Source organism: Epinephelus fuscoguttatus, linkage group LG8 (assembly GCF_011397635.1).
Source record: "Epinephelus fuscoguttatus linkage group LG8, E.fuscoguttatus.final_Chr_v1".
Classification (NCBI taxonomy): Eukaryota; Metazoa; Chordata; class Actinopteri; order Perciformes; family Serranidae; genus Epinephelus; species Epinephelus fuscoguttatus.
In genome coordinates this window covers 22,718,298-22,738,386 of record NC_064759.1, presented here as the reverse complement: position 1 = coordinate 22,738,386, position 20,089 = coordinate 22,718,298, and the positions used below count along the sequence as shown (strand labels likewise).

Sequence of the window (20,089 nt, the reverse complement as noted above, 5' to 3'; positions counted from 1 at the left end):
CCTTCAGAAGTTGAGAGTCAGAATTAGTGAACCATTTTCCCTCCAGATTCAACTCTGCTCAGTTTAGGGCTTAATCAAGTGGAAATTGGGAATAGGGGGTTGTGGGGGTGGTCGGGGTTGGGGTGCAGGGTAGAATGGAGCAATTGTTCAGTTAAAGGCCTCATGTTGAGTCCGCTTTGATGTTTCTCTGGGGGGATATGCTGGGACTTTACAGTAGCATTTCACTCCATTATTTTCCTGCTCACCGCTGGCTGAAACTGCAGGCTGCAGGGATGATGCAAAATGGGGCTCAGAGGTGACTTATTTCATTAAGCAAATGTTTTCATAGGTCTCTTTAACCCACATTTAAACGCCAGAGGGTCCAGCTCACATTTTGCATTTAATATTTCTCAAAAAATCTGTTTTACAACCAACAGTATCAACATTCAAGTGAGATTCCCCTCCTGTTTGCCCCACGTCTTTACAAGCAGACAGGCTCCCACTGATCTATTATGTTGCAAAGCCTTTCTCATGCATGTCTTGAATGAAAGCCAGCGTATCGATGGTCTGAGGATAATCACGTTTTCCTGAGACAGGCTTAGCTGCACTAAATAAGCCGCACAGAAAAAAAAGGTGGGTCGAACAAAACTGAAAAGCCCCAAAAACCTTTTTCCCCTGGAAGCTCCGGAGGCGACACAGAAATGAAAAACCGAGGGACGCGAAAAAAGGGAGGAATTTACTTTGTAAACATCGTAAAGGAAGTGTAGGAGAGAGTTTAGGAAGTAGTTTTTCAACACATTGTCATGTTGCACTTTGTGGACACACACACACACATTTCCTACCTCTGTGTTTCGTCCTTCAGCAGGTGCACTTGGCACATTTCAGAGATGCTGCACCGTCCTGTCTCCTCTCCGCCTCCACACTTGTTGCTGAAGCAAAAAAAAACCCTCCACGTAAAAACTTAGTCCGCGAATTTGTGCAAAACAAAGCCACAAAAAGGCTTAACTAAAAACAAACTACTGTGTTTTACAGTCAGCGTCTGCAGTGCGTACTCACTTTGGGTGGAAGTTGGTAGTTGTCAGAGTTTAGTGCAGGTTCTCCAAGGCGCACAAAGTGGATATTTGCATTAGGCCGACCCTCCCCTCGCCTTTCATAGCTGCCATTGTTTGTCTCAGTCGGGGCTCGGATTCAGTCCTTCCCTAAATCCCTGACGACCGGAGCAGGGAATGCTGCTTTCTCTGAGCCGGCCTGGCAATTAACAAAAGCGCGTTGATATGACGCGACACAAAGAAACTATTATGCCGACAGTTTTTAAATTATAATACATTAAATAATCACACGTCTAACATGGCTGAGTATTAGCATACTTACATTCTGTAGTGGTGCTGGCTTTCTTTGCTTTGGGCTACTTGGTATGACGGGCAGGTACAGACTGTTGCATTTATGGTCACGTGAGACAGGCATGTTTGGAAAGGTGACAACTCAACTTGACCCTCTGATGGAAAGAGCTGAATTAAGGCACTCATTTGCACTTTGTCTCCCTCTTCCCAGGGGAAAGAAACTGAATCCATGTAATTAAAAGCCCTAATCATGCTGGCACTCTAAATCATAATAAAACCCAGCAATGCAATTGAGGGTCTTGGAATTAGACAGCAAAAAAAGTGGCAAAATGTGATGTTTTTTTTGGCGTTCCTGGTTGTGTAGTGGTTTAAGAAATATAGCAGATCTGGTTCAGCCTAAACGATAAATCTGATTCCTGGAGATATTTACAGAAAAGGAGTAGTTTGGGGAATGCAGTTAAGCAGTTGTCTGAGGAAGATAATATGGTACAGTATAGCCCTATTTTAAACTCCCTAAAAATAATAATTCAGCTTCCACCTTTTATAAGATACACAGTATTCCCCTGAGACTCAAACTTTTTTTGTTGTATACATTTTTAATTTCTCCTAGCTATTTAGGATCAGTAGGACCCAGTAGGAATAAAAAAACTCACCATTGTCAATGATAATTAAGTTCCAGTGTCCTCAAACGAGTACTTCCTAATTAACAGCATCTTATCTTGTTACTGTAGCTTAAATTGGACTTGTGTATTCCATATCAAACTACAAACATTATTAATCATAAATAAACAAGTTTCAACCATTTAATGTGATCAGGTTTTGGATCTTGTCCACTTTTGTGTCAGGATCAGAGATGGCTGCCATCTTGTTTTTACATGGATTAGTTTGTTGTGTAAATTATCCTTCTGCATGTTCACTCGCAGAAGCCTTGTTACAACTTTAACTTCCTCTAGATAGTTAAGATTGATCGTCTGCTTGGTGCTCTGCTAAGGCCACTAGATGGGACAAAAAAGCGTCCACGAACGAGGACAACAGGTCTAAGTTAAGTAGAATGACGTATAAGGTCAAGTAAATCAAAATATGAGGGTCTCAGGAGGATATATGGCAACTGCGAGAACCTCAGACTTATCTAGTAGAGGGATTTAAGTTTGAATATTGATAAGGATTCGTGGGCAAGGCTAATCTCCGGTGCAGGGTGGTTTACAAGAGAAGCTGTGGGCAAATTTATACATTTTAAGATACTTCATCGATATTATTTCACACCTGTCCGTCTTCATGAAATGGGTTCACGAGACAATAATCTTTGCTGGAAATATAAAAGGCAGGAAGGCACCTTTATCCATGCAATGTGGGCCTGTCCTCTAGTTCTACCTTTCTGGACAGATGTCATGACCTGGCTCAAAGCCATGACAAAGACGAGGAGACGTACGGTTTTTAAAGTAAAACAAAATGATTTTATTACAAACAATATAAAATTAGGTAATTGGCAAAATAATCAAATACTAACTGAACTAACAAATAAACTAACTAAACCACAACATAATGCGCCGAGGAATTGCGGGCGCAGTGATGCAGCCTCGCCAGGTAGGTCACGGAGCAGAGCAGAGAAGACCAAATGTGAGGAGTAGTGCCAGCTCTTATACACCTGTGGACTGGCCAGGTCCACCCAGGTGTGGCAAGCCCCACCTACGACCTGCAGGGAAAGACAAGACAACACAAGAGAGGGAACACAGAACACAACAGCAGGCCCTAGAGGCAGGAGGCCCTCACACAGAGATAATCAAATCAATACAGGAGTGGCTGGGCATGCATGTTCCTGAATCAGTTCAACTTTGCCTCTTGGGGGACAGGTCATGTTTACCCAAGATCTCCAAACAAGCATTTGCTCTAGCCCTGACAGGCTTTATCTCAGCCGCTAGGGTCATCCTTCGCAACTGGACAAGTCACATTAGACCTGAAGAGAGAGAGTGGGTTGAGTTAATGACAGAGAATGCATTATATGAGTTAATGATAGCCAGTCTGCATAACCAAAGAGAATCATATTTGCTTGTCTGGAATCTGTTTTTGTCTTTTATAGATGATTAAACATGTGATAGGAGCTAGACACTGTACTGAAATGGGTTATAATTGTAACATAGAGATGGAGGGAATAGGCTTTTGTTTCTTTTGCTTTGGCTGTGTCATAGGGACATTTGTTTGTTTGTTTGTTTGTTTGTTTCCAGGCTTGATGTGTAGAACAGGTCATGATATAAGGGTTAGTGCTGTGGTGATGGACTTTGGAGTCACTGATGTTATAAACACTGCAGGGATGTGTTTTTGTTTAGTCTGTGCTGTTTTTGTTTTTCTATTTTTTGTGCTGATGTTCTTGAAAAAAAAAACTTAAATGTGACAAAAAAACAATGCAGCAGAGTTTCAATAACATATTTAAAGTGAATTTTGTAGTGCTTTTTTTCTTCTTTTTTTAATAGTATGTCCCTACAACCATTCCAGCCATAAACAAACCTCTAACAGCCTCTGAACACACATTAATAGCTGAGGTTCAAAGTAAACTCTTGACCCTTGGACACTGCAGCTGACAAAACTGTGCGATTCTCTGTTTACTAATGAATTTACAATCAATGAGAAATATTTTAGAATGTTTAAATATGCTGATGACATACAGTAGTCTTTTACAGCAAACAGACCTATAGGCGTAACTGCCTACCTGGCCTACACTAAGGCCCCTCAAACATGGTGTCACATCAGCAAGTTAGAAATTAATGTGGCCAAGAATAAAGAATTGATTATTTGCACGAAACACAATCTTCAGACAGAGCCACCTTCACTCAATGGCTAACGTGCTGAAACTGTGGAAAACTTTAAATACCTTGATTTGGTCCTGGACTCCAATGTGAGCTTCTCTGGAAATGCTAAGTATATTTTCAAGAAATGCTCATGACTTTATCCTCTTAGGAAACTCAGTGGCCTCTGTGTATGTCAGCAGATTGTAGAATTAGTGCACCAAACTATGGTTACAAGTGTTTTAACTTTTCACCTTTGTGTCTGGTACAGTCATCTCAACTGCACATCCAAGAATAAACTCTCTAGGATTGTAACAATGGCAAAATAGTTGGCAAGTCACAAAAGCCCTTGAGGCAACGCTTTACAGAAAGGACGAGGGCAAGGAGTATCTTGGCACAGAGTTCCCATCCCCTCTTCAGCCAGTTTGAGCTCTGGGAGGTGCTTTCTGGCATCGAAAAATGTATTTAGGAAGTCTTTCATCCCAAGCGCCATCAGAATCCTAAACTGAACAAAATGACTCATGAGTTTTAAACACAGACAGACAATGAGCTGATCTAATGTGTTTCAGTGTCCTACTCATTATTTGTCTGCTTTTTATAGTGTTGTCTTCCATGTTTGGTGAGCCGAAGACAAAGTTTCACCCATGGTGGACGACAACAATCCATCAATCTACTAAATGGACCTCAATAACAAGATTTACACCAGGGTTGTCAAACATAAGGCCCAGGGACCAGAACCAGCCCGCCAAAGGCTCCAATCCGGCCTTCTAGATGACTTTGCACACCTAATATTGATGTACCTGTGAAGGCTTAGAGGTTTCAGGAGCAATTTAAACAGTGAGCAGATACTTCATGTCAAATACAGTCTCAGAAGCTTTCCACTCTGACCAGAATACAGCTCCCTGAAATAACAATGAATACTTACTGTGGTCATATTCAAAGATATTGAACATTGTGAAACATATTGTCAACCAGCAGCTTTAGTACAAAAGAATCTGTATCAAGCTTATATCTTAAAACAATATTAGTGGAACCCTGCTGCTGAGGCACTGACAAAACTTCACGTTGTAAATAGTTTGTAAGGCAGGGGATGACTTCAACTGCTTCTTCAATAGCTTCTACTTTAGTGGAAAAGTATTGAAAATTGAACATGTTAAGAAAGTGAGTAGTGGACTTGACTGAATGTGGAATAAACTGAGACATATTGTTGAATTTGCACATTTTCTTGAGGATATTGCAGGTTGTTGTTTTTAGAATGAACTTCTTTACACAAAAAAAGGAGAAAATATTGGGTTTTATTTATACATTATTATGCAGTGGTTTCACTGGTCCAGCCCACTTGAGATCAAACTGGACTGTATGTGGCCCCGAAGCTAAAATGAGTTTGACACCCCTGATTTAGACCCTGTTTCTTTACCTTTATTTACATAGGGCATGCTAGCTCCTCTACAATGATGCTCTCTTTAATACTCACTTCATAATATCAACAAATCTCAGATTGGCCTGGGGCCCAACTGAATTTCACTTCACTGGAGTACAGTATGTTGTATGTGCCATTGATGGCTATATGTCGCCACCTAGTGGCCGACTCAAACTGACTAGAAACAGGCTGGTAATAAGCTTCAGTGTCCCAGGTTCACAGTGGTTTGTAGGCCTTTTTTCCAGGCCATGCTCAGAGTTCAGGAACATACTTTTAAAATATTCAGATATAATTTAGCTGCTTCAGTTGTGCATGATCATTGACACACAGTCAATGGGTTGCTTTTCCCAGGTCTAATTGTCTTCTGCTGGTAATATGCACAACTGAATTATAATATCCACTGAAGTGTTCAGAGGCTGGATCGACATTATTACTTCTTCTCGAGGTCCTGCCTTAAAGGTATTTAATGTAGTTTTCTTATTTCAGATTGTATTGTTCTTATGTGGTGCATATTGCTAATTAAATACTATTGTGTTTAATCAAATTACCACAAACTAATTAATGCACCAGGGGCCAGATGCTGCAGATTGTAGAAGCACTACAGTGAGGAATAAGACTATTCCCTTGACTTTCCTGCACTGGGCATACAGAACTACCTGGGGGAAGCTAATTGTCTATAGTGTGAACCCTTTTGGGAAATTAAGCACAGTCATGTATTAAAGCTCTCTTCAAGTTTGGTTTGTGTTATGACCATTTACTGACTGATTGTTCACATATTAGAGAAGATATGGTTTACCAAAACAGCCAATGATCAGTTTCAGAGGGAAGTACAAACCTGTGAGACACTTCTACCTTCAAAAATAAGGCCTTTCTGTTTTAGTCTCTTTTGTGGCCAGACAATCACACACCATCTGGTAACTGTAAAAGCACTACATTTGTACATTTGTATTACTGGTAGACAGTTGCTGCTGCTCCCACAGTATATTTATGTAGCTGATAGTAATTTAGTGCTTTTCAGTTGCTGGTGCTGCAGGCCAAGATCATCTGTCTGTCTCCAACCTTGAACACTTTGATGCCCGTTCTTCATCTCCTTAATAAATCCAGGATAATCAACCTGACTAAATAATGTAACGCCCCTCCCACTGTCTTGGAGGATGTTCCAGCCAACCTCATCAGGAAGCTGGCTGACATAAAAGGGTTGTTGCCTTGATTTAGCTCACCAGGGCCTTCCAGGCAAAAAAGCTGCCTTGTGTTTTTAATTAATTTTTGTGGATGTTGGAAGGGAGCAGCGTTTGTCCATGCTTTGTTTGGATTGCAAACCAATTTGTTTGAGACAAAAAAAAAGAAGAAAAAAAATCAAATTAAAATAAGAATATTTTTTATCTACTCTTCAACTGCAATTGTGTTTTATTTTTAATAATAATAATATGATTATTTAATGTTAATTCTCAACAAATAACATTATACTAAGTGGTTGCTGTTTTTTTCTACCCACACGATGGCAGCAGACACACCATAATCAAGTGTTTTATGAGCTGAAAGAAACAAACTGTGGCTGCAATAATATAAATGAACTATATAACGTTTATTAAAATATATAAAAGACAAAATACATATATGCATAATTATACCCATGATGAAATATGCATATACAGTATAATAATTATACAGTAAAATGTGTTTACATATATAGATTTTTTTTATACATATAGCAAGATATTTTTGCATTAAAACTGGCAGTGGTGATTTTATACTCCCCCCACCCTCGCCCTCACCCCCTCGTTCCCACCCCCCAAACAGGAAACCCCTCAGTCCACATCAGGCCTCCCAGTGGAAGAAGCCTCTGTGAAAAGCTTGAGAGCAGCAGCACCTTTACACCTGAGATCCATGTTTTGGAAAGGTCTCACACAGAACAACACACCTACTCTGACATATAGCTTCCGGGGACGTCAAACCAACAGCATCAGGAGGGAAGGATGTCTCATGTAAAGTTCTCTGATCTGTTCCTTTGTGGCATCTGTACCCTTACTGAACGTGATCGCAGCAGTCCCAGCATAAAATCTATAAAAACTTCAAACCCGTGCCACACATCTTTTGTTATTACACAATAACTTCAGAAAAACACCTTTCCGTTCCAATATCATGAGCCGTCATACTACAGGATTCCCCAGTACATCTAATCTCAGGATATATCTGTATAGCTTGCAAGAAGAGAGTAAAAAGATCCTGGACAGAGTGCGAAACACTCTCGTGGGATGACGTTGAGTCCTTCAGACTGGTGTGGTTGGTTGTGGTTGGTCCTGTACAGTTTGAGTCACTGCACACTGAGCGCGGTCATGTCTGATGGTAATGGTGGTAGTGGTGGTGGTGGTGGTGTTCATGGTGATGGTGGTGCTCATGACGCTGGACCACAGGAACCACAAACCCTGGGCTCCCAGGGGGGCCGGACGCCTGCTCTCTCTCCAGGCTTGGCAGTACAGAGGGCACAGGGGGCTGTTGCTGGGGGTGGGACTGAGGGGATAGCGGGGTTTTGGATGGGGACATGGCCTCTCGGGCTTTTGCCCTCAGGCGTTTGCTGTGACTGTATTGCAAAGGGTGCTGGTGGTGGCTGGAGGGTTGGGTTTGGTGCGGCAAGTGGTACACATCTTGACCCCCGTGTCCTGCTGTGTTGCCACTGTGCAGCATGCTTTGCAGAGGGGGGTGGTAGCCGTGACATTTAGTGGATTTGCCACCTCCGCTGCCCCCGTTATTCCCTCCGCCTCCCTTATAGGTTCCTTTGGGAGATTTGACGAACTGTGTGCCCTTGCTTCGAGACTCTGTTGGGTTGTAGCTGTCGCTGATGACTTGTGAGCGCCGCTGGTGAACCACTTGGGTTTCTGGTTCCTGGGAGCGTGAGCGGCTCTGACTCTGGCTCTGGGAGCTGCGAACATGAGCCTCCTGGGGAGGGGTGATTCCTGTGGGACGGGCAAAAGACACAGCGTCAGTAGTTTATAGAAATACGATACATAAAACTTTGAATTTATGTTTTCCCACAGCATCCCCATAGTATCTTTTTTAACCATTCATTTTAAGAAATCATTTGGTCTGTTTATCCAGGTTTACATATTTAAAATGTATAAAAAATTGAGATGAATAAACTGTAAGAATTTATGTAACAATAGCTCATAGAATTCACCCAACTTACTTAATAAAGTTCATTTAATTACTGTTAATAAATTGTAAGTACTTAAAAAACATTGTTCATCAACATATTTGAAATACATCAAATTTATAACCAGTAAACATAAACATAAACTTGATTAAGGTGAATTAGGTTAATTCTGTGAGTCACAGTTACATAAATTCCAAGTCTATTTGATCACTTTGATTTAATTGCATAAATTGTGGGGGTTTTTTTGTTAGAATTACTTGACTCCATTGGATGGAAATCTTATATGTAACTGAGATACATAAACCTGACCAAATAGACCAAATAATTTCTTTGAGCGTTGCAATTTGAGTCTACAACAACAACCAAGCTGGAAAACACAATATAAAGACCCTTACCATCAAATCTGGAGGTGTAGTTCTCGATACCAGCCAGGTCCAGGTAGTGATTCCTTCTCTCCGTGTTCTCATCCACACAGTAATGCTGACCCTCGCTGGCCGGCGCCTCATTGCTCTGCCCTTTGCTGCTAAAAATGCGCCCAACCCTCATGATTAGAAGACTGTTCATTATTTGCAAAATTAAACTACAAGAATTATTACAATACACGCAGATGAGTCTCTCAGCAAAGTATGCTTGGTGTGTACTGACCTGACGTAGGAGGACAGCCGCTTGTCAGCTGAACGCCCCTCCTCTTGGTGACAGCGATCTGAAGAGGGAAAGTATGAGAACTCAGACCAGGAAAAAACTCCATACTTTAGCTGTTATACAGACCCATAATAGGCAAGTCTTTCTTTGTATTTCATGTATTTGGCAAGTCCAGAAATGTTTGAAGACTATGAATTGGTTATAGTGAACAGAGGAACAGTGTGAACACAACTATAATTTGTATGTCTCAGTGAAGTTGCAGTTAACATCCACATCTGTCCAGATTCATATGTAGCCATGACAGTAGACAAAGCTTCAAAAAATGGAGGGTACTGCAATGACACACATCTGCAACCCAGCAGCACAAAACATTTATACAATCAGCGCAGTTTCAAGGTGGGCACTCGAGATTATTGTCACCAATTCTGTATCTGACCAAATCTCTCCCCTTCCATATCTGAGATATGGAGTCAACTAATGGCCAGAAAAGTGTTTTTGCAGAAAATAATGATGTCACAGTGAAGCTGACCTTTGACCTTTTGGATATAAAATGATCACTTCATTAATTTATCCTATTAGACATTTATATATTTTTTTAAATCATAATTTGTGCATGGATTCTTGAGTTACAGCTAAAAACATGTTTTGTGAGGTCACAGTGACCTTTGACCACCAAAACTAATCAGTTCATTCTTGAGTCAAAGTGGACGTTTGTGCCAAATTTGAGCAGATCCCCTGAAGGTGCTCAGATATCACATTCACAAGACTGAAACACGAATATAAAAATGAACAACCCAAAAGTATAGTGCCTCCAGCCACTGCGGTCACCACAAATAGTCATAAGAAGAGATTGCAGTAATGGCTACACTGGTTGACTGCTCACTAAAGACCAAAGCTGCCACTAAGACAAATAAGCACTAAGGATTCTCACCTGTCCCTGTTTCTCTTCTGTGGCACCTGGGTTCTGGAGTGACGGTGAGTTTGACACGCAGAGTCTTGCTCTTATTATGGCAGGAGTGATTCACAGAGGCATCCACCACGTCATAGATGGTGTGCATCAGACTGGACATGTCCTAGAGTGAAACATAAAACACAATTAGTACAGTTTGTAGTCGAGAGAATAATAATAAAAGGAGAAGACTGTCAATATTAAGAAGACATGGCACATCAGGGAGCACAGATAGAAGAGAAAAAGGATGAACACTCACATCTTTTGTAACTTTCCCGCTGTTGTCAAAGTCATAAAGCGTGAAGATCCACTCCTGACGGTTGTCATCCTCCACAGAAACGTCACACTCCAGGTCCTGTGGATACAAACATGGCCATAGTTAATACACATAAACAACTGGAAGGTTTTACGCTACATCTTTTTTTTCAAAAATAAGTAAAGACATAATACTTCTACAGTTTGTGAAAGACAAAACAAAGCAGCCTTAACGACAACAGGGGGCAGCAAAGTACGTCTTAATGTATGATTTAATGGTCTCAGATGCTGTGTGATTCATAAACTTTTTTCAAAAGGTAATGAGTGTTCTTTTCTTCATACTGCTAGGGTTTTTAGGGAACAAGAGGGATTCGTGAAGCTATTGCCTCTGATCACAATCAAACCTTGCGTGAATGAGCATTTACTTTATCAGCAAATTTACCGACTGGCTTTCCCTGCACAAAAGAAAAAAAGTGTTGGACGCTAAAATTTTGTTTTTTTATAAATCATACATCTTAAGAGGAATGCAGCAGAGGCCAGCTCAAATTCAGGTTTTCAACACATAAACAGATCCCTTCTCAGCAGGATCCATTCAGCTGCATCTCCCTTGTGTTGGGGAAACACAGAGGAATAAGTCAGCATGGCAGGCCCGACCACTATGACCTTGTGTTACTACCTCCTTCCAGGAAAAATGAGCGCAACCTCTACTCTCAGTTACAACTTTTTGGCAGTAACTTTGATTCAGATGTATCTAGTAACATGGCCATAATTGGAAAAATAAACATCTGGAATACAGGCCCTGCTGCAGGCACGGTGGAGAGCTGACACTGTGTGAAAGGCAGTGTGCATTTACAAGGGAGGAGACCCCAGGGAGAGAAGCAGCCCTTTATGGTTCTATAATATCTCCTCAGCTCACATAACCAGGAGTGATCACCAAAGGGCAGATCTAAGCCGTTCTTTAAAACACGCAAGTCTAAACATTACAATCTATTTATTCTATTTATTGGTCCCTAAATTCAATCAGGATATGGTCTGGAGCAGTGTCAACATACAGATGTTCTGTGCACAGGGTGAAGGCGTACAGCTGTGACTAGGCTAGAGGTTACACACCATGCATTTATTTTCTAACCTATGTTTAAATCATTTTCACTCACTGGAACACAAAACATGTTTAACACCCAGTTCTCTTGGCTCTTAGTAAATGGCTTCGGAGAGACCTCTTTCTGACCCCAGAAAATCCTGTCCCATAAGGCAACCCTTTAATTTCATTTACCGTCTCTCGCACAATGCTTGAGCCTTTTTTCCAAGTTCAGATTCACAGCCCACCACAGAGCTAACACAGATACACATCCCCCATTAATAATAGGTAATCTAGAGTTCCAATTATGGCTCTGTATCATTTAATACCAATACAAGTAACCTTAAAGTGATACAGATAACAATAGAGTACTTATTTAATACCTTTCTTTTTCTTCTTCATTCGATACCCATCATGTCAGTGGAAGCATTCAGTTGCTTTAAAAGCAACCAGACATAACAGGCATGTAATATAGTCATACTTTTGAATGTTTTGTTGGCATCTCAGCGTGCTGCACTTCCAACTCAGTCAAACACAGGTGCTTGACACTACACACTACAGAGTGTATGGGTTGTTGCGGCTGCAGTGGTGGGCTGATCACACGTCGCATTAACCAAAGAACACTTGCAGTGTTTTGGTTTTTTTTGTCCTAGATCTGGGTACAGAGAGAAGCAAATGCAGGTATTGTTTGACTGGAGGAGTTTCTGCTACTGCTACTTAGTAATGGGTTATTTTCATCAATACCTGCCAGGTTTACTATACAGGAATTGTTGTTTTTGTTTGTAAAAAGTATCGTCAGGAAAAGAGAAAGTGAAAACCAACCCTAGATTCACTCTGCTGGGCATTTCACCTTGCTATATTTGCATTTTTTCAGCACTGTGTTTGCAATTTTCATCGCTTTCTCTTAGATATGTGCTGCTTACAGTCTGGTACCTGGTTGCTACCTTTTTATAAAGTCCCGACCTCACCTGCAGGCTGTGCCCAGAAACATCCCCAACAACAAAATAAGAAGAAAATAAGACAATACAGGTAGAGGGCAGGGTCTCTGCAGTTGAATACATTGCCACACATTACTAGTGCGTCATTAGTGATGATTATGAGGGATTTTGTATGAGTCTATACATTTATTTTTTGGAAAATCCTGCATAGTATTCCTTGAAATGAATCAAGTACTAATATCCAGTCCTAGTCCAACACACTGAAGCTGGATGTTTTTGCCAAAGTTGGCTGGACAGGCTCCCTCCAGAAGAACAGGCCCAGGTCAGACACGGAACCCTAGTTTTGCTCCAAGATGAGTCCCTATGCCACCCCGTTGTTGTCTTATTCATGTTATAAAAATGTGTGTTATACTGTAATTGAGAGTTAAACCACATTACAGCATTACAATACTGTCAATTTACATAACTACTTACGTCCAGACTGATGCGTTTCTTCCCGGGAGCTTTGGTCGAGTCTCGAACTATCTCCCGCTCTCCATCCTCTGAGTGCAGGTACTGCAGGTAGCTCTCACAGCCCTCTGCCTTCTCTGGAGGAAGAACCACTGTCAACACAGGAGGACATGTTCAAGTTAGACACAAAAAACTATGGAAAAATTGGGCAACATTTTGTGTGGCTCACTAGCTACACTTCCAAAGAAAATCTTGAACCGGTGACGGTTATCATACCGTGTACATTTGCTTATCTACGGTATTGAAAAAAATGCAACTGAATGGAGAATACTTTAATTTAAAAATGGTTTAAAGTTTCAAATATTTCTGTAATGCTGTAATACCAGCACAGCATGAAATACACCACAATATTTATGAGATGATTATCCTATCCTGGAAATATCATACTGTTGCAGTCCTACTTGATATTGGATTTTGCTACTTTTGCAAATTGAACATGCAAGTGTCTTTAAATAATAAATGCAAACAGTGTTATCACACACGTCTCACTGCACCAGTGTTGGGCTTGTTTAATTTATAGAATCATACATATTTATAGCACATACATGCTCATCTGTCATATGAGGTCAGATTTGTTTTCAGCAGCATAGAATATTCAGGTATTATTTCAGCATAAAGCTCATCAATGACTGAGAAGACATCTTTCTCAACCTACCCTCTAGGGGACAGTGTTGATCTGTGAATTGTCCTTCCTTCAGCTCACCATTCGGAAACTCCTGGGACAAGGAGAGAAATAAGGAGGGGGGAAGTGTTAGAGATGTAAGTGAATCTACAGTTCAGACCACAGACACAGAGAAAACAAACAGTTCCAGCTAAAGCATTTCCTACTCAGATGAGAGGAGAAGACTGGAGGCTCCAGCGCGGCCAAACACTTTGAACATCTGCACGCTTATTGTGTTTCACTGTCTGGGACGCAGCGAGCGCAGCCAGAGCCAAGCTTTCAAGATGCCTCCAAGCCCTTCAAACAGACCCCTCACATCCATCAAAAAACCCATAATGCACTTCATCGTCTCAGCTCTCTCTTTCACTCTTAGCCAACCTGTTTATTCTCATCCTGTTTGACATGGAACCCAGCGAGGAGAGTTTGATGGAAGCAGCCCAGAGTTTAGGGGAAAGATTTTGTTGTATTTCTCATTAAAAAAAGACTTTATGTAAAACAAACCTCACAATGAGCTCTCAGCAACGTGTGTGTATTTATTTTGAATGGAGAATAATTGCCAGATGGAAATTTCCATACAGATAGGATGGGACTGATTAAATACACAATTCCATGGCCATAAAACAAAAGCAGGACAAAGGAGTGGAAGGGGGGGGGAGCTGTGCTGTCATATGTGAATAATCTATATCCTGCATAAAACAGAACCACAATGTGTTCACAACCATCCCACACATGTGCTAATGCCGAGGCACACTGAGGCAAAGGCAACAGGGTCTCCATGTGTGTGTGCACACACACACAGCCATTCTTTAATTACAACTGGATTGTGGAAACAATGAAAATTAAGTGCAGCACAGCCCCTAAACCACAAGTATTTAAACAACAAATGATTCATCTTATTTACGTCATCTCAGTCCTCTAAGCTGCTCCACATACACTTTGAAATAAAATCCCACCAGATTGAATCAAGGGGGCCCAGTGAAACGAGACAAATAAAAAACAGATAGATGCTTGAAAACAAAAGAACTCCATGTACCTTCAACAGAGCCGGGGCTCAAGCAAGAGTCGGAACATCTGCATGCGTTTAGGTGAATGAGCCCCCCTTATTCCCCTTCCCCTTCCCCTCTTTCTCAGAGTAATGACAGCGCCAGGGCCTGTGGTTCTATTTAACAATCTCAGAGCCCGTGATTATTCCTCACTTCAGAGGATGATACCTCCAGCCTGTAATCTGGCCCTGACCTTCACCACTGACGGGGGGAGCCGCTTGAGTCTCAGGGTCATGGCTCGGACACCCCCTGCAAATTGGCCACCGGAGACATTGAGAGAAAACAGCGAAAAGAATGGGAGTATGGGAGTCGGGCCTTGGGGAGAGGGAAACAGGAGAGGGGCAGGAAGTAAGCGGGATGAATAAAAGAGAAAGAACAGAGCAGAGGAAAGAGGGCACAAAGGGGAAAAGGAGGGAAGATAAGAGGAACAGAGATGGGAGAGGAGAGAAGCAGATAAGAGGAGAAGAAGAAGAGGAGGATGTGGTTTGTTAAAGGGGAGATATGGCCTATCTATTGCGTACGCCGGTCCCTGTGAGCTCAGTGGGAGAGGTGGAGGTGTTTTTTTTTTTTTTTTACAGAATCTGGAAGGCTTCTGGGAAAGGTGGAGACAACTGGTACTGCTCCCTGGGCCCCAAACAAGCTGCAGTCTTTAATCACCAAATACACACGCTAGAAAACAGACGAGTGTATGTGTGCATACCCAAGCAAAAACACACACACACAGTTTCCATCTTTTGTGGTTTCTGCAGCCAAGTTGTTGTTTCCTTTCTGCTCTGGATGCTTTTATCTCCCCTCTTTGTACCGCAGTCCCTTAATGAAGGGCAGTATGTAAGGAAGAGGGAGTTCACACAGACGCACTGTTCTGCAGCTCAGAGGAACATCAAAGACAACCATTGATTCTTCTTATCCTCTTTCCCATGAGGGTGCAGAGCAAGGTATGAGCACCTCTAAATGAAAGACAGGATTCAGCGTTAAATATAATGAAACGAGTCAATCAACCAGCTGCCAAAAGTGAATCTCGTCTCTAATTAAAATCCTGATATCAGGAGACGTCTTGCTGAGTGCATGAGGAGGGGACCAGCATGGCTTGTGTTGAACACATGGCTCTCCCCTCACCACCACCACCACCACCACCACCACCTCCATGCTCATTACATCCATCGGGGGAGCTAATGAGAGAGCAGGCTGGGTCCGACCGCAGTCTGCAGTTTAACGTCTAAACACATGGCATCTCCATCCACATCGCCCACGGTGTCAGGCTCAAATCTGCCCACCACATGTGTAATTAACTGCTTTCTGGCATCTAGCTGCTCTCATTCTTTCACTATCAAATCACAAACAGCTCTGCAGGGTGCGCAAAATGTGTTAGCATTTTAGAGCAAAGTGTTTTCCACCGGTGGTGTACACCTGAAGCCCGTGATATACACATCTACACAGTGTGTGTGATATTAGGGGAGACAGATGGAAAACTGCATGTGTGGGGTGGACGCTTCGACAAGAATGACAGGGAAATGATAAGGTATTAGATCTCCACTGCCTTTAAAAAAAAAGGTGCATTGAAAATATGCACTGACAGTGTTCCATGTAAACAGGTTCTGACTCCCAGGCGCCTTGACATAAGAGACAGACAGAGAGGTGTGTGATGTTTGTTCCTGTTTAATGCAGCAGTTCTGCCAAGCTTCCCTAAAGCCTCAGCCTACTGCCAGACTTTTATGTGGGATAGGGTAACCAGGGGAAGCTTTCATAGCTCCCTACCAGGTGACATCAGACATCCCCCAGCAGTCTCTCTCTCTCTGCCTGCCTACCACCCATCCTCCCACTGGAAAACACTGCACATCTTTGTTCTCACATCCCCCCCTTCTATAGCTCACCCCCTAAATATAAGTACACACGCTTCTTTTAGTCCATTCTTCACACGATGCACAAGTGATTTTGAAAATCCCATCTTCAAAAACAGTGGAGGCTGACATGAAGATTGTTTACACAGTTCCTCTGGCCTCGGGGTATGAAATATGGCAACTTGATCAGATGTCTGGACGCGTATCCAAGTACAAACATATGCTAAAAAAAACACACAGAATACTGCTTGTGTGGTTTTCTGAAATACTTCAGATAGCTTAATTTTTTTATATAGAAGTGTGATTAGTTTAAAAACAACTTTAGCAGTACAGTAGGTGCGACAACTTTCAATTTATTTCATGTTTGTGTCTCTTCTTTTCGCCTGTGTATCGTACCGTGCACTTCTTTGTCCAAACCAGACCAACAATCTCAGTTATTTCCTTGATTCAATGCCGAGAGTGTCTTGGGAGACAAACACTGTGCAGCAAACAGTGGGAGTTCTCCAGGATGTACACAGTTTCTAGAAATGCAAAGTCACCTGGAACTGACACGGAGGGCGCCACAGGAAAGCCTTGACGACCACCAGCCAACCAGCATTCCCTCTCCTACCGGCCATAAATTGGGGATGATTGTGGGGTTCCCCGATGATGAAAATGGGGATTGAGTAGAATCAATATAAAGAAAGGAACACCAGTTCGTAAACAAACTGCATACTCTTCACCACAGAATGAAACTGGAGAGGGAGTGGGGCCATTGAGAAATAAAAGCCCTCCATTCCAGAAGAAACCAACCTGGCCTTGACTCAAAACCAGATGTGAGCGGTTACACTGAAGAGAGGCAGAGTAAAAGAGATGAGGGGTGGAGAGAAGGGGGAAGGGGCTGAAAATATGGGGAGCTAAAGAGTGAAGGCCAGTTGCACAACTTCTGTCTCTTCTCTTGCAAGACAGTAAAAGAACAATATGTTGGTCTCCTGGCGGCTGAACGGAAAGCTTTCTCTCCCTCTGGTTCATCAGGCGTCAGTTTTCAGTCCAAGTCGGGGTAATTATGGTGCTCAGAGTCAACAGAGCAGATTGGCCTCAGCTAGTATTGAGTAGCAATATTAAAACAAACAGCATATACTGCTGAGTTGGAGTTAGCCTGCCTAATAATGTCCATCATAATATAAACACAAGCTAAAAGGAGGTTTTAATGATTTGGTTTCTAACAGTGCGCTGTTGTCATGACTAAGCCAAGGACTCTCAATAAGGGTTTGGAGCATTTTCAAGTTCAGCCTCAACCTTACCTTTTCAATCCCTGCCATTACTAGACAGCTAAAATGTGCCTTTGTCCACTAATTAGGGTATGTATGTGCCCTGACATGTCTTTCTATGAATGGAAATGAGATCAGAGCAGAATGCCATCCTGTCATCTGGACCAGCCCCATGTGGCCAAGATGGCCCAGATATGGCCCTTTCAGGGCAGAGGGACTCTCTCTGAGGTCAAACAGGAGGCAAAACCTCTCCCTTGGCAGGACATGAATCACTGGGGCGAAGCCTCTTCGGTCCTAGTATAACAACAGCTGTGGGGAGAGATGAGCATGCTTGCCTGTCTATGTAAGAGCAGCACGTAAACCACTGAAAGTCACCCGCTCGCCTTCAATCAGGAGAGACTATCTCCTAAAGTCTGCACGCCCCTCCTCACCCTCTCACTGATCTTTCTCTCACTTTGATTATGACCTGCTGGGCGGCATAAACAAAGATTAGCATCACTGGCTGACCACCCTGCATCTGTCACCGGTGCTGTAATCAGCTTGCCTTCATTAAAGTGGGCTTTGATAGGAGTCTGATGTAATGGAGTGCCCTCCTCTCAGCTGTCACACAGGCAGCTACTGTAGGGACTTGGAAACCATGTGCTTCATACCAGTGACTGGAATCGCACTCATGAATCTGGGTTAGGCAAATGTGTTGAATTATAGAGGTAGTAGATCATAATCCTGTTAATGTATTTGATCAGTTACTGGAAAGGGAGAAACACAGAGTGGCTGTCATGGTTCAGAAACACAAAAAACTGAAGTTTAAAATGTGTTGCCACACACATGATGATTGCAGAAGAGCGTGCTGCTTTAATTCTGAGGTAACAGCGCTTGGTGGTGTAATGCAATAGTCTCTGCGTGGACTTAAATATGACCACTGCCATGTGTTTTATGCACTCAAACATTTAATGCTCTGCTCTAACAAAAGTTTAGTCAAAGGTGTTCTTTTAGCAGTGAAAAATGTATACTTTATCTTGTTCTAGGATTTTAACAGGTAAAATCATATAAGTCTTTAGAGGTTCATGTCTCGAGTTTACATGTCATGATGAGGCATACTACTTATGAAAAATGAATTAAACTATTTTAATTTACTATGTAAAATAATAGCTTGGTTGCAATCATAGACTGTATAAAATAATCAATCACATGACTATGATGTGTGAAATTCAGATGGAGGGCAGAAGTGATAAATCCATTTACTGCGTGAATTAGAAATAGACGAACGTGACTACATTTAAGGGTTGGATGAATCAGCAGACAGTAGGTATCATCAGAAAACTGAAACTGCTGTTGGTGTTGGATGTGATCAATACAACCCCCATAACTTGACCGATTTGCCCGGTGTGGACTTGATCGTCATTACAAATTACCCCCCTTCTCCACACCCCCTTACGTTACTAACATTACATGGCGAGCTATTAAAAGCGTATGAGAGTCTGGTCAACTGTACTGTAACTATTTTGTGTGCAGTTGGATCCATAACTGACACAACTGCTGTCTTTTTCTTGATGGATGAGTACAAATGCTTGAGTATTACTTTATGTCTTTAATTTTTTAGCTCTGCGTATGGATGCTGATGTCAGCCTAACATAACTAGCTAATGTGACTATCAAACATTAGCTAACTTTATTTCTTTAATTTTTCAGCTCTGCATATGGATGCTGATGTCAAGCTAACGTTACTAGCTAACGTAACTAGTAAACATTAGCTAAGTTTACCTACCAGGCCAACCGTTCCCATGGGTCCTGTGAAAAGTGTTAAAAATCTGGGTTGTGGCTAAAACATGGAGAAGTTGTCACAACACGTTGTAATAACCTAACTTTATTTCTTTAATTTTTCAACTCTGCATATGGATGTACTGTTGACATCAGGCTAACGTAACTAGCTAACGTACCTAGCAAATGTTAGCTGACTTTAGCCACTATTTTCTACCTACTAGGTCAATCGTTCTCAAGGGTTTGCTGAAATGCCATTAAAAATCTGGGTTGTATCTAAAAACACGGAGAAATTGTCACAACATTTTGTAACTCCATCCAACTTGAGGTGTGTTTTTTTTTTGTTGTTGTTGTTTTTAAAGTTTTTTTTGGGCATTTTGCCTTTAATGGACAGGACAGGTAAGCATGAAAGAGGGGGAGAGAGAAGGGGGGATGACATGCAGCAAAAGGCCACAGGATGGATTTGAACGTGGGCCGCTGCGGCAACAGCCTTGTACA

The 20,089-nt window shown here is 41.9% G+C and overlaps 1 protein-coding gene across 2 annotated transcripts in view; it reads right to left on the bottom strand.

The window, feature by feature from the left end:
- Positions 1–7,299: 7,299 nt before the first annotated feature.
- Positions 7,300–20,089, bottom strand: part of nkd2b (NKD inhibitor of WNT signaling pathway 2b) — a 29,919-nt gene continuing 17,129 nt past the window's right edge. The window contains exons 4-10 of one of the 2 annotated variants that reach the window (XM_049584726.1): positions 13,698–13,758; positions 13,007–13,134; positions 10,521–10,616; positions 10,244–10,385; positions 9,316–9,373; positions 9,066–9,193; positions 7,300–8,473 (exon numbers count right to left, since the gene is read on the bottom strand). In XM_049584726.1, coding sequence (XP_049440683.1) covers positions 7,854–8,473; positions 9,066–9,193; positions 9,316–9,373; positions 10,244–10,385; positions 10,521–10,616; positions 13,007–13,134; positions 13,698–13,758 — 1,233 coding nt within the window. In that variant the 3' untranslated portion in view covers positions 7,300–7,853. The remainder of the gene's footprint in view (positions 8,474–9,065; positions 9,194–9,315; positions 9,374–10,243; positions 10,386–10,520; positions 10,617–13,006; positions 13,135–13,697; positions 13,759–20,089) is intronic. The other variant, XM_049584727.1, reaches the window with a different exon arrangement.